This window comes from Pan paniscus, chromosome 1, assembly GCF_029289425.2.
Source record: "Pan paniscus chromosome 1, NHGRI_mPanPan1-v2.0_pri, whole genome shotgun sequence".
Taxonomy (NCBI): Eukaryota; Metazoa; Chordata; class Mammalia; order Primates; family Hominidae; genus Pan; species Pan paniscus.
Window position 1 is genome coordinate 95,696,701 of NC_073249.2, and position 14,988 is coordinate 95,711,688.

Sequence of the window (14,988 nt, forward strand, 5' to 3'; positions counted from 1 at the left end):
GGTTCACCCACCTCGGCTTCCCAAGGTGCTGGGATTACAGGCGTGAACCACCGCACCCGACCTAAAAGTTACATTGAGCTTTTAAAGTATATATTGGCTCCATTAACATTAATCTTTTTCTTACTAATGATGACCCCTCCTGCTACTCAGTTCACTAGTTTTTAAGAATACAAGCAAAACCAATTCTTTCTTTCTCTCTCTCTCTATATATATATTTTTTAATTTTTATTTATTTATTTATTTATTTTGAGACGGAGTTATGCTTTGTCGCCCAGGCTAGAGTGCAATGGTTTGATCTCAGCTCACTGCAACCTCCACCTCCCAGGTTCAAGCGATTCTCCTGCATCAGCCTCCCGAGTAGCTGGGATTACAGGCACACGCCATCACGCCTGGCTAATTTTGGTATTTTTAGTAGAGACGGGGTTTCACCATGTTGGCCAGGCTGGTCTCGAACTCCTAACTTCAGGTGATCCGCCCGCCTTGGCCTCCCAAAGTGCTGGGATTACAGGCGGAGCCACCACACCCAGCCTCCAGCAATATATTTTAACTCATATACTCCCCCCAAATGGTTACATGTAGAAATTCATCATAGCAGGAAAAACATTAGAAGCAGATCATACTCTTATTTTATGTCTGCTTCCTGATCATTCCTTTATGATCAAGAATACATCATTATCTACTGGAATGGCTGCTGTCATTACATTTATGTATCTTTCATGTCTTACAGAGGTGAAATTTCCCCTGGAACATTATGTACTGGAATTGCAAGACCATAGGGTTGCACTTAATGGGTCTCATTCTGAGAAAGTGGCTATACTGGATGACAAAACAGCCATGGTGACTGCCTCACAACTGGGCCAGACTAATCTTGTCTTTGTCCATAAAAGTATCCTTTTGTTCAAGTTTTAGCTGCCAGTCTACACTTCCTTGAGCATCCTAGACATGTTCTTTGGTAAAATAATTTATTAAGAATGATTATGGCCGGGCGCGGTGGCTCACGCCTGTAATTCCAGCACTTTGGGAGGCCGAGGCGGGCGGATCACAAGTTCAGGAGATCGAGACCATCCTGGCTAACACGGTGAAACCCTGACTCTACTAAAAATACTAAAAATTAGCCAGGCGTGGTGGCGGGCGCCTGTAGTCCCAGCTACTCGGGAGGCTGAGGCAGGAGAATGGTGTGAACCCGGGAGGCAGAGGTTGCAGTGAGCCAAAATCGTGCCACTGCACCCCAACCTGGGCGGCACAGTGAGACTCCGTCTCAAAAAAAAAAAAAAGATTATAATACTACTACAGTGTTTTCCTATAGGTTTTATTTTTAATAAAGAATTATAAGTTATTACTGTCATAATTTCTAGCAGAGTAAGTAGAGAAAAGGAGTATAGTTGGAACTTGGGATCTACTAACTTCAATGCTTATTTGCAACCTCAGTCAAATTGTAATTAGGGAAATAAAAAAACTGCAATTGGGGAATGGGGAAAACGGAGTTTGGAAGAACATGTGAGAATTTTATTTAATTCTCTTTTCTATTTGTACATGATAATTGAGAAAATATGCTATTGTCTCCAGTAGATGTTTAACTAATATTTTTATTGTGTTGAGAGCAATTTTAAAAAATTCACTAAACCTGCTATGCAAGGATTGAACAAAGAAAGGTACACAGAGGCCGGGCGTGGTGGCTCACGCATGTAATCCCAGCACTTTGGGAGGCCGAGGCCGGCTGATCACCTGAGGTCGGGAGTTCGAGAACAGCTTGACCAACATGAAGAAACCCCGTCTCTACTAAAAATACAAAAATTAGTCGGGCGTGGTGGCGCATGCCTGTAATCCCAGCTACTCGGGAGGCTGAGGCAGGAGAATCGCTTGAACCCCCGGGAAGTGGAGGTTGCGGTGAGCCAAGATCGCACCACTGCACTCCAGCCTGGGCAACAAGAGCAAAACCATCTTTTTTTTTTTTTTTTTGAGACGGAGTCTCGCTGTCGCCCAGGCCGGAGTGCAGTGGTGCGATCTCGGCTCACTGCAGGCTCCGCCCCCGGGGTTCACGCCATTCTCCTGCCTCAGCCTCCCGAGTAGCTGGGACTACAGGCGCCCGCCACCTCGCCCAGCTAATTTTTTGTATTTTTAGTAGAGATGGGGTTTCACTGTGTTAGCCAGGATGGTCTCGATCTCCTGACCTTGTGATCCGCTCGCCTCGGCCTCCCAAAGTGCTGGGATTACAGGCGTGAGCCACCGCGCCCGGCCTGAAACTCCATCTCAAAAAAAAAAAAAAAGGTACACGGAGATCTGTAATAGTCAATGAAAACAGAAGAGAATGGAGATTTAAATTCTCAGAAAATTGAAACATGATTTGGACTCCATCTCTCTGTGTTTTATTTGGTATTTTTTTTGAATATTTTAATCTGAAAGAAATTCATTCAGCAAATATCTATTATATTTCTACTATATGCTCAACATTGTTCTAAGCTCTGGGTATACAAATTGCCATTTTGTCCAGTATAGTTAGTTTCTTAAAATATTATTATTATTATTATTATTATTATTTTTTGAGGTGGAGTTTTGCTCTTGTTGCCCAAGCTGGAGTGCAGTGGCGCAATTTCTGCTCACTCCCACCTCCGCCTCCCGGGTTCGAGTTATTCTCCTGCCTCGGCCTCCTAAGCAGCTGGGATTACAGGTGTGCGCCACCATGCCCGGCTAATTTTTGTATTTTTAGTAGTGACGGGGTTTCACCATGTTGGCCAGGCTGGTCTTGAACTCCTGACCTCAGATGATCCACCCACTTCGGCCTTCCACAGTGCTGGGATTACAGGCATGAGCCACTGTGCCTGGCCAAAAAATTATTATTTTTGTAGAGACAGGGTCTCACTCTGTTGCCCAGGCCGGAGTGCAGTGGTGCAATCTTGGCTCTTGGCTCACTGCAACCTGTAAACTCCCAGGCTCAAGTGATCCTCCCAGCTTAGCCTCCCAAGTAGCTGGGACCACAGGCACGTGCCACCACGCCCAGCTAATTTTTGTATTTTTTTATAGACACAAGGTCTCGCCATGTTGCCCACACTGCTCTTGAACTCCTGGACTCAAGCGATTCACCTGCCTTGGCCTCCCAAAGTGCTAGGATTCCAGGCATGAGCCACCACACCCAGCCAGATTTTTTTTTTTTTTTTTAGAGATAGAGTCTCACTCTGATGCCCAGGTTAGAGTGCAGAGGCATGATCATAACTCACAGTAGCCTTGAGCAATCCTCCCACCTCAGCCTTCTGAGTAGCTGGGACTATAGGCATACACCACCGTGCCATACTAATTGTGTCTTTTTTTGTAGACATGTCTTGCTAGGCTGAGTAGGCTGGATGAACTACTGGCCTTAAATGAACCTCCTGCCTAGGCCTCCCAAAGTGTTTGGATTACAGGTGTGATCCACCACACCCAGTCTTTACCTAGCATAGTTAGAAAAGTCCTCTCTGATGAGGCGACACTGGCACAATAAGCCATGTGGATAATTGGTGAAAGACTTCTAGGGAAAGGAAAGAGCAATGGCAAAGGTTCTGAAGTAGGAACATATTTGGCATGATTAAAGAAGAGTAAGGAAGACAGTGAAGCTAAAGTGCAGTGAATCAGGAAATAGTAGAAGTAATAGAGTAGGGGAGGGGCAGATTAGGTAGGGCCTAGTAGGCTTACTCCGAATAAGAATGTCTCTACTTTGGGCACACTGTCTATAGCGTAGCCCTGCTCCAAAAGGAGCAGTACCTCTGCTACTCCACTTCAAGAAAAGTTGCCAACACCAAAAAAATTCTATCAGACTTGAAAGGTACAGTATTTCTTGTATAATATTGTTAGTTAGCAGCCTATATTATTTGTCTAACACACATTAAGGAGAGTTATTGATCCAATGTTGTTTGCTTTTTAGTCATTTTAAGGTACCTAGGACATTTTTCAACAAATACAATCATACCTACAAAATAAATTAAGTTATTCAATATTTATTGATCCCCAACTGTGTGTCAGGAACTTCCCTGAATTCCCCAGGTGAACTTAAATGTTCTTTTTTTCCCCCATATTTTCAGTTCATATTGTTATTTTTTCCAAAGTATCAAATATTAAAATACATTGTATTTATCTATTTATATATCTTTTTTGAGGACATGGATGGTGACTATTCATAATGTGTCCCAGCACCTGGCATAGAGTAGCTGGTGGAACTGTTCATGGAGATGGAGAATATAAGAGAAAGAGCAGTTTTAAGGAAAAAGATAGTGAGTTCAGTTTTTCACATGTTAAATTAAAACATCGAAACTGTGGGATAGATATCCAAGCAGAAATTTTCATTATGCCTCCGGAGGAGAAAGATTGAGGATCAAGATAGATCCTCAAGGATCAAGAAAGATTGAGGATCAAGATAGATATTTGAAAGTTGGTTTATAGATAGGTGATAGTTGGAGCTATTGTAGACAAAATCACCTAGGGAAATTATATACAGTGAGAGAATTTGGCCAAAGACAAAATTGTGTAATGCTAGCTTTTAAGGTTCGTATGGGAAAAGAGAACGTGTGAGGAGGATCTGAAGGAATGCTTAAAATGTAGTATTATAGAAAAACCAAGGATGGGCACAGTGGCTCATGCCTATAATCCCAGCACTTTGGGAGGCTGAGGCAGGTGGATCACTGGTCAGGAGTTTGAGACCAGCCTGGTCAACATGGAGAAATCCCATCTCTACTAATAATATAAAAATTAGCAGGGCGTGGTGATGCACGCCTGTAATCCCAGCTACTCGGGAGGAACTCCTGAGGCAGGAGAATCGCATGAACCTAGGAGGCAGAAGTTGCAGTGAGCCGAGATGGCACCACTGCACTCCAGCCTGGGCGACGGAGTGAAACTGAGTCTCAACTAAAGAAAAAAAAAAAAAGAAAGAAAAACCAGAGAGAGGAGTTTCCTGATAACCAAATTAGGAATTTACAAAGAGGAGAAAACTGTTCAACAGGTCAAATATGGTAGTGATGTCAAGATAAAGACTGAAAGGTTGTAGTAACTAGGAGGTCTTAGGTCACTTTGTCAGTAAAAACAGCTTGGCTTTCATAAGGACAAAAACAAAGAAGTTTGAAAAAGACACAACGAATACTTTTTTTTTTAAGATTGGAAAAACTTGAACATTTCTCTTAATATTTCTCTTAATTAAAGAGAGAAAGATGGCAGAGATAAGGGAGAAAGGAGAGCCAGTTGATGGAGCATGTTTTCTGAGAGGCAACAGAAAATGAGATTTGGAATGCAGATGGAAAGCTTAGATCTTATTCTGATATCTTATTCCGATATCAGAAGAATGAATTGTTTTAGAGATCTGTTGAGATGTTTCCTCATTTGTAAAATGAAGTGAATGTTGTTATTGCTGACTTTCCTTCTAGCTCTTTTTTTTTTTGAGATGGAGTCTCGCTCTGTTCCCCGGGCCGGAGTGCAGTGGCGCCATCTTGGCTCACTGCAAGCTCCACCTCCCGGGTTCACGCCATTCTCCTGCCTCAGCCTCCCCAGTAGCTGGGACTACAGGCGCCTGCCACCACGCCTGGCTAATTTTTTGTATTTTTTTTTTTTTAGCAGAGACGGGGTTTCACCGTGTTAGCCAGGATGGTCTCAATCTTCTGACCTCGTGATCCACCCGTCTCGGCCTCCCAAAGTGCTGAGATTACAGGCGTGAGCCACGACGCCCGGCCCTAGCTCTTATATTTTATGAATATTATGGTAAAGTACATATCAGAACTAAACCTAAGTTTGGCACAGAGTTACCATAAAGTATTTAGAAGATTTGCTTTAGGCCGGGCACAGTGGCTCATGCATGTAACCCCAGCACTTTGAGAGGCTGAGGCAGGAGGATTGCTTGAGTCCAGGAGTTTAAGACCAGTCTAGGCAACATAGTGAGACCCGTCTCTACAAAAAGTAAAAGGTTAGCCAGATGTGGTGGTGCAGGCCTATAGTCCCAGTTACTCAGAGGCCTGAGGGTAGGAGAATCGCTTGAGTCCAGGAGTTAGAGAGGCTGCAGTGAGCTGTGATTGTACCACTGCACTCAGCCTGGGTGACAGAGTGAGACCCTGTCTCAAAAAAAAAAAAAAAAATTGGGGCCAGGCGCAGTGGCTCACGCCTGTAATCCTAACGCTTTGGGAGGCTGAGGTGGGTGGATCACCTGAGGTCAGGAGTTCGAGACCAGCCTGGCCAACATGGCAAAACCCTGTCTCTACTAAAAATACAATAATTAGCTGGGCGAGGTGGTGCGCGCCTATAGTCCCAGCTACTTGGGAGTCTGAGGCAGAAGAATCGCTTGAACATGGGAGGCAGTGGTTGCAGTGAGCCAAGATCATGCTGTTGCACTCTAGCCTGGGTGACAGAGTGCAATGGCGCAATCTCAGCTCACTGCAACCTCTGCCTCCTGGGTTCAAGCAATTCTTCTGCCTCAGCCTCCTGAGTAGCTGAGATTACGGGTGCCTGCCACCACACCTGGCTAATTTTTGTATTTTTAGTAAAGACAGGGTTTCACCATGTTGGTCAGGCTGGTCTTGAACTCCTGACCTCAGACAGTCCACCCACCTCGGCCTCCCAAATTGCTGGGATTACAGGCATGAGCCACCGTGCCTGGCCAGTTATGTGTTTCTCAGAGCAGAAGTAATTTATTCTTAGCTTTTGGATGTAGTATATTTTTAAGAACAAAGCATATTCTTAATTAGATTGTATATAGACTGATACTGGAATAAATTTATATTTCTGCCAGGATTATCTGAAATGGTAGTGGTAGAATGAGGTATAAGTGACCCAGAAGTATCTTTGATGGCAAGCAGAGAACATTTTGGTATTAAACATTTACTGCAAATAACAGAAAATCAACTAGTAATTTTGAAACTATCTGTGGAGTTCTAGGCATGTTGCTGGATGGCAAGTCATGCCTCTCCCTCTGCCTCCATCAACAGTTCATCCTTTCAGCCAGAAGGTCTCTTCCTCCAGAATGGAGCCACTTCGTCCTGTTTCCATACTGGGCTCCTATGTAGGTATTTATTTGGAGAAAGGGGTCTGCAGCTACATTAATATTAAAAGCACAAAGCATGATCTTTTTTCTCCCTTTCTATCTTCCTCAAATTGAAATTCAAGAATATCTGACTCATAAGATGACTAAGAGTCCCTCAGACTTTTTGCAGAAGTATACACATTTAAGTTTTGGCTTTCCAAAGGATAATAAAAGATAGGATTTTTGTTTGTTTTCATTTGTGCATTTGTTTGTTTGTTTGTTTTTCTCCTTTGGTACCTCACCTTTTCACCCAACTCTGGCTCACATGATTTCCTTAAGCAAAAATTAAGATGTTCATATGCGATCTGTGTCTGGACTCCCAAATTGCACCATATATGTTGTAGAGCCTGGATTTTTAGGTATTTTAGATCATACTTTTCAGAAACGTGGATAGCTTAAATGATTTCACTAAAATGAGTGCATTATACAGCATTTCTTCAACTTTCAACTTTCATTCTGGGACTTAATTTCAAATTCAACCTTACTTTGACATGTTTTATCAAATTGTTCTGATTAAATGCTATCACAAGAGTGAAGCATGTTGAAACAGATTGTGAAAAAAATATGAAAATCCATATAATACAATTTTGAGGTTAGGAAAAGAAACTTTATACAAGGAAAAAAGAATCTTAATGCTCATAGGCCATATGAAACAATGAATCTGACTGAAAGAAGCTGAAATATTGCCTGACACATTAGGAATGAGCTGAAAGTATGGTTTCTTCTTGTCTACAGATATAAGTGAAAGTGTTTCTTTTTTTTTGTTTGTGTTTGTTTTTGTTTTTGTTTGAGACAGGGTCTTGCTCTGTCACCCAGGCTGGAATGCAGTGGCGTGATCTTGGCTGACTGCAACCTCTGCCTCTCAGGCTCAAGCAATCTTCACACCTTAGCCTCCCAAGTAGCTGGGACTACAGGTGCGCCACCATGCCTGGCTGATTTTTGTTTTCTGTAAAGATGGGATTTTGCCACATTACCCAGGCTGGTCTCAAACTCCTGAGCTCAAGCGATCTGCTCTCCTCAGCCTCCCAAAGTGCCAGAATTAGAGGTGTGAACCACCATGCCCAGCCTAAAGTGTTTCTTTATACCTGAGATGAGCTAAATTAAACCAGGATCTTTGGAACCCTAAATTATTATACAATTTTTTCTTTTTGGTCTGAATCAGTGTCTGGCTCTGTTGCCCAGGCTGGAATGCAATGGGCTACAGCCCACTGTAGCCTCCAATTCCTGGGGTCAAATGATCCTTCCACCTCAGTCTCCTGAGTAATGGAACTATAGCCGCGAGCCACCACGTTCAGCTAATTTTTAATTTTTTTGTAGAGATGGGATCTTGCCGTGTTGCCCAGGCTGGTCTCAAACTCCTGGGCTCAAGCAATTCTCCCTCCTTGGCCTCCCAAAGTGCTAGGATTATAGGCATGAGCCACCAGGCCAAGCCTTATACAATTTGAGAGAAGGAACTAAAAGATGTACTTTGGAGAGCTGGGTGCAGTGGTTCATGTCTAATTCCAGCACTTTGGGAGGCTGAGGCTGGTACATCGCTTGAGCTGAGGAGTTCGAGACCAGTGTGGGCAACATGATGAAACCCTGTCTCTACTATAAATGGAAGAATTAGCCAGGCGCAGTGTTCTAAGCCTGTAGTCCCAGCTACTCAGAAGACTAAGGTGGAAGGATCACCTGAGCCCAGGAGGTCGAGGCTGCAGTGAGTCATGATGACACCACTGCACTCCAGCATCTGTGACAGTGAGACCCTGTTTCAAAAAATAACAACAAAAAAATCTACTTTAGACCAGGCACAGTGGCTCAGGCCTGTAATTCCAGCACTTTGGGAGGCTGAGGCAGGCAGATCACTTGAGGCCAGGAGTTTGAGACCAGCCTGGCCAACATGGCAAAACCTCATCTCTACTAAAAATACAAAAATTAGCTGAGCATGCATGGTAACGCACACCAATAATCCCAGTTACTTGGGAGGCTGAGGCACAAGAGTCAGTTGAACCCAGGAGGCAGAGGTTGCAGTGAGCCGAAATCATCACTGCACTCCAGCCTGGGTGACAAAGCAAGACTCTCAAAAAAAAAAAAAAAAAAAAAAAAAAAAGAACCTACTTTGGAAAGCATCTCCATCTATTAGTAAATTTTGCTGTTTGAACAGCTTTATAAAGGTTGTATTTTTAAATTCGTTGTAGAAAAATGTTAGCCTCTTCTAATATTTTTGTTTCTTGATTTGTGTATAGGTTTCACTGTCCAACCTGGAAACCGATGGAGTCTAGAGGTGGGACAGGTATATGTCATTACAGTAGACGTCTTTGATAAAAGCAGCACAAAGGTCTATATTTCAGATGTGAGTCAGTCTTTTTTATTTTTCTGAGCTCCTTGTAGGGATAAGATACATAAGATGTAAAGTGGACCATCTTCCTAGCTAGAAAGCCCTCTTTCTTTCTTTGATTCTAGATTTTTACCTTTGGAAAAGCAAGTTGCTAATTTATTATTATCATTAATTCTCTTCTTCTTTTTCTTCTTTTTTTTTTTTTTTTTAAAGAGACACAGTCTCGCTCTGTCACCCAGACTGGAGTACAGTGGTGTGATCATAGCTCACTGCAGCCTCCAACTCCTGGGCTCAAGCAATCCTCCTGCCTCAGCTGGGATTAAAGGCATAAGCAACCATGCCCAGCTAGTTCTGTTCTTGAGGAATGCTAAATCAGAAGTAAAAGATATAATTTGGTCAGAATTATAGAAAAGAGGTGAAATGAGTACCAGTGATAACACTTTGGAGGGTGTCCTCATTCTACAACTTCACATCCTAGATGGTTACCAGAGTTTTGTAGTGGTGAGAGTAGTAATATGAATATCAAATGTGAAGTATTGTACTCACTCTCTAGGGTCCTTATTTCATCCTGAGAACTGTCAATTTATAAAATGGTAAAAATTACACTAAAATTTGCATAAGCTTTGACTCTTGCTATTCCTGATGTTTGCCATTGATAGATCTTTCAAAAACTAGTCCCATTTTAAAATTATATCTCCCCAACTTTTAATTTCTATGAGGGAGAGCAAAAGTTTTGTTTTTATCTCTTTATTCCATGAATGCATAGCTACAGTTTTATAGATGCTTTGGGATTAAGATGACTTCAGGGAAAGAACATATCTTCAGGTTTTTGTTACTGTGGGGCTGATTTTCAGAATCTCAGGATTACACACGACTTTCCTAAGGAGTACTTTGAAGAGCAACTAACTACCGTGAATGGATCTTACCATATAGTAAAAGCCCTGAAAGATGGTGTTGTGCTAATAAATGCATCCCTGACCTCCATCATTTACCAGGTAGGAATTAAACAGACAGTGTTTGTATTCTAAGAACACTGAAGAGGCTTGGCTGACTTGTTGATTTGCAAGCAGATATATAGCATATACCACCTTTATCTTTCAGAAAAATAAACAGATAAACAGCAAATTCGTAAGTGTATACCTCTACAAATTTTCTGTTCTAATCTATGTTATTGTACATTAAAATATCTGCATTTGCGGTCATTGTGTATATATCATTTGGGGTTTCAGGTTTCATTAAAAACATTTCTCTCCCTTCCTTCCTTTCTTCCTTCCTTCCTTCCTTTCTTTCAGAGAGGGCCTCATTTCATCAGCCAGGATGGAGTGCAGTGGTGCACTCATGGCTCACTGCAGCCTGGACCTCCCAGGCTCAAGCAATCCTCCCACCTTAGCCCCCCAAGTAGCTGGGACTACAGGCACATGCCACCACACCTGGCTAATTTTTGTTTTTGTTTAGTTTTTCGAGGCAGAGTCTCACTCTGTTGCCCAGGCTGGAGTGCAGTGGCGTGGTCTTGGCTCACTGCAACCTCTGCTTCCTGGGTTCAAGCGATTCTCCTACCTCAGCCTCCTGTGTAGCTGGGGTTATAGGCATCCACCACCATGCCTGGCAAATGTTTGTATTTTTAGTAGAGACAGGGTTTCACCATGTTGGCCAGGCTGGCCTTGAACTCCTGACCTCAAGTGATTCACCCGCCTCAGCCTCCCAAAGTGCTGGGATTACAGGCATGAGCCACCACAGCCGGCCACACCTGGCTAATTTTTAAATTTTTTGTAAAGAAGGCGTTTCACTGTGTGGCACAGGCTGGTCTTGAACTCCTAGGCTCAAGTGATCCTCCCATGTCAGCCTCCCAAAGTGCTGGGATTATAGGTGTGAGCCACTACACCCAGCCATGATGTATTTCATATGCACATTTCCATGTGTCATCAGGTCCACAGAGCGTACTTTATTTTTCTTTTTTTGGAGACAAGTCTCACTCTGTCACCCAGGCTGGAGTGCAATGGCATCATCATAGCTCACCTGCAGCCTCGACCTCCTGGGCTCAAGTGGTCCTCCTGCCTTAGCCTTCCAAGTAGCTGGGACTACAGGCGTGTGCCACCACACCCAGCTAATTTTTATATTTTTTGTAGAGACAGGTTCTTGCTATGTTGCCCACAATGGTCTCAAACTCCTAGGCTCAAGTGTTCCTCCTGGCTTGGCCTCCCAAAATGTTGAGATTACAGGTGTGAGCCACCACTACCAGGTGCATAGAGTACTATTAATTCTAAAAATCCAAAGGTTTAATATGCCAATTTATTTACCCATACCCCAAACATTGAATGTTTCCATTATTTCCATTTTTTTTACTGTTGTAAATGGCATAACTGAGTATCTTTGTACATTTTTTTTCTTTTGGGTTATTTCCATACTGTGTAACAACAGAAATGGAGTTATTGAGTAAAGGGATAAGGAATGAATCTGTTTCTAATGCCTCCAAAATACATAAGTATCCTGATTTTTACTAGCCTGCCAAACCTGCTTTCCTCTCCCAAACCTACTTTTTCTCCAATGTTCCTTTCACTCAGTTTAGACAAAATCCAAAGTCACCCTTGACTCTGCCTTCTCCCTCAGCTTCTGTATTCAACACATTATTAAGTGCCATGTCAATTCTTCTAAATGCCCGTCAAATCTATTTTTTTTTTTTTTTACCATCCCGGTTGTGCTCTCTCTCTCTCTTTTTTTTTTTTCTTTTTGAGATGGAGTCTCACTCTGTTGCCCAGGCTGGAGCGCAGTGGCGCGATCTCAGCTCACTGCAACCTCCGCCTCCTGTATTCATGTGATTCTCCTGCCTCAGCCTCCCAAGTAGCTAGGACTACAGGCGTGTGCCACCAAGCCCGGCTAATTTTTGTAATTTTTTTAGTAGAGATGGGGTTTCACCATATTGGCCAGGCTGGTCTCGAACTCCTGACCTTGTGATCCGCCCACCTTGGACTCCCAAAGTGCTAGGATTACAGGCATGAGCCACCGTGCCCAGCCTCTCTCTCTCTCTTTTTTTTTTTAACTGAGACAGAGTCTCACTCTGTCACCCAGGCTGGAGTGCAGTGGCACGATCTCGGCTCACTGCAACCTCTGCCTCCTGAGTTCAAGCGATTCTCCTGCCTCAGCCTCCCGAGTAGCTGGGAATACAGGATCATGCCACAATGGCTGGCTAATTTTTGTATTTTTAGTAGAGACAAGGTTTTACTATGTTGGCCAGGGTGGTCTCGAACTCCTGACCTCAAGTGATCCACCCGCCTTAGCCTCCCAAAGTGCTGGAATTATAGGAGTGAGCCATGGAAACTGGCCCATTAATAACTTTTTAAACTTTTAATTTTGAAATTATTATAGATTTACCAGAAGTTGCAAAAATAGTATATAGGACAAAGAAAATGTACATATGGCTAATAGCACATTAAAAGATGTTCAGCATGATTAGTCATTAAGAAAATGCAAATCCAGATGGGCGAGTTGGCTCACGCCTGTAATCCTAGCATTTGGAAGGCCCAGGCGGGTGGATCACTTGAGGTCAGGAGCTTGAGACCAGCCTGGCCAACATGGTGAAACTCCGTCTCTACTAAAAATACAAAAATTAGCTGGGCGTGGTGGCGCGTGCCTATAATCCCGGATACTCGGCAGGCTGAGGCAGGAGAATAGCTTGAACCTGGGAGGCGGAGGTTGCAGTGAGCCGAGGTTGTGCCATTGCACTCCAGCCTGGGCAACAAGAGCGAAACTCCGTCTCAAAAAAAAAAGAAATACAACTGACATTGGAGTGTTGATGTTGTATATGGCAACTTCGCTGAATTAGTTTATTAGCTCTAGTAGTTTTTTGTGGATTTTTTTTTTTTTTGAGACAGGGTCTCACTCTGTTACCCAGGCTGGATTGCAGTGGCACCATCATGGTTTACTGCAGCCTTGACCTCCTGGGCCCAAGTGATCCTCCTACCTCAGCCTCCTGAGTAGCTGGGACTACAGGTGCATTCCACCACTCCTAGCTAATTTTTTTGTAGAGATGAGTTTCACCATGTTGCCCTGGCTGGTCTCAAACTCCTGAACTCAGGTGCTCCACCCACCTCAGCCTCCCAAAGTGCTGGGATTAGAGGTGTGAGCCACTGCACCTGGCCCTGGAACTGCCATACTGTTTTCTACAGTGGCTGCACCATGTTACATTCCACCAGCAATGTATAAGTGTTCCTATTTCTCCACATCCTTGTCAACACTTGTTATTTTCTCTTTTGTTTTCTTTGAGACGGAGTTTTCCTCTGTTTCCCAGACTAGAGTGCAGTGGCACAATCTCGGCTCACTGCAACCTCCACCTCCTGAGTTCACACCATTCTCCTGCCTCAGCCTCTGAGTAGCTGGGACTACAGGCGCCTGCCACCATGCCCGGCTAATTTTTTGTATTTTTAGTAGAAACGGGGTTTCACTGTGTTAGCCAGGATGGTCTTGATCTCCTGACCTCATGATCTGCCTGCCTCGACCTCCCAAAGTGCTGGGATTACAGGCATGAGCCACCATGCCGGGCCTGTTTTGTTTTTAAATAATAGCCATCCTAATGGGTAATAAGTAGTATCTAACTGTAGTTTTCATTTTCCTTTTCCTAATGATCAGTGTATGGGAAGTTTTTAAACTATGAATTCAATTTTAAAAATATATATACAGCCATTCATGTTATTTGGTAGTTTGTATCTTTGAAGGAATTTGTCCATTTTATCTAAGTGGTTGAATTTATCACATAAAGTTGTTCAAAATATTGTTTTACTAGTCTTTTGTTGTCTATAAAATCTGTAGTGATGTCCCCTTATTAATTCCTGATATTGGTCATTTATGTCTCTCTTGTTTTCTTTCTGAGTCTGGCTAGAGGTTTATAAATGTTATTGAGTTTTTCAAAGAGCAACTGTTGGTTTCATTGACTTTTCTCTATTTGTCTGTTTTCTATTTCATTCATTTATGCTTTTGTATTATTCTCTTTCTTTTGCTTCGTTTGGATTTAATTTGCTTTTCTTTTTAAAGTTTATTTTTCTTTTCTTTTTTTTTTTTTTTTTGAGATGGAGTCTTACTGTTGCCCAGGCTGGAGAGCAGTGGAACGATCTCGGCCCACTGCAACCTCCGCCTCCCGGGTTCAAGTGATTCTCCTGCCTCAGCCTCCCGAGTAGCTGGGATTACAGGCGCCCGCCACCATGCCCAGCTAATTTTTGTATTTTTAGTAGAGACGGGATTTCACTATGTTGGCCAGACTGGTCTCAAACTCCTGACCTCAGGTGATCCACCCGCCTTGGCCTCCCAAAGTGCTAGGATTACAGGCGTGAGCCACTGCTTTCAGCCTTTAAAGTTTCTTATGGTGGAAGAACTTTATGATGGATCATTGGGTTATATCTTTCTTCTTTTTTAATGTAAGCACTTCTGCCATATTCTATTGGTTATTCAGACCAATCCTAAGACAATGTATACTACATAATGGGGACTACACAAGGGGATGAATACCAGGAGTCAGAAATCTTTGGGGGCCATCTTTTAGTCTAGTTATCATAGATAGGTGCTCCAAATTCGTTCTGGGTTCCCTGATATTAGACTTAAATGATTTAATGAACCTGTTTCCAGTAATAAAGTGAGCACTGGTATTCCATGGCAT

General features: G+C 43.0%; 1 protein-coding gene across 13 annotated transcripts in view; it reads left to right on the forward strand.

Moving 5' to 3' along the window:
- Positions 1–14,988, forward strand: part of NUP210L (nucleoporin 210 like) — a 161,088-nt gene that overhangs the window by 18,309 nt on the left and 127,791 nt on the right. For all 13 annotated transcript variants that reach the window (XM_034936276.4, XM_034936263.3, XM_055113455.2 and 10 more), the window contains 4 exons: positions 728–886; positions 7,318–7,386; positions 9,253–9,359; positions 10,199–10,339. In XM_034936276.4, the coding sequence (XP_034792167.1) occupies positions 728–886; positions 7,318–7,386; positions 9,253–9,359; positions 10,199–10,339 (476 nt within the window). The remainder of the gene's footprint in view (positions 1–727; positions 887–7,317; positions 7,387–9,252; positions 9,360–10,198; positions 10,340–14,988) is intronic.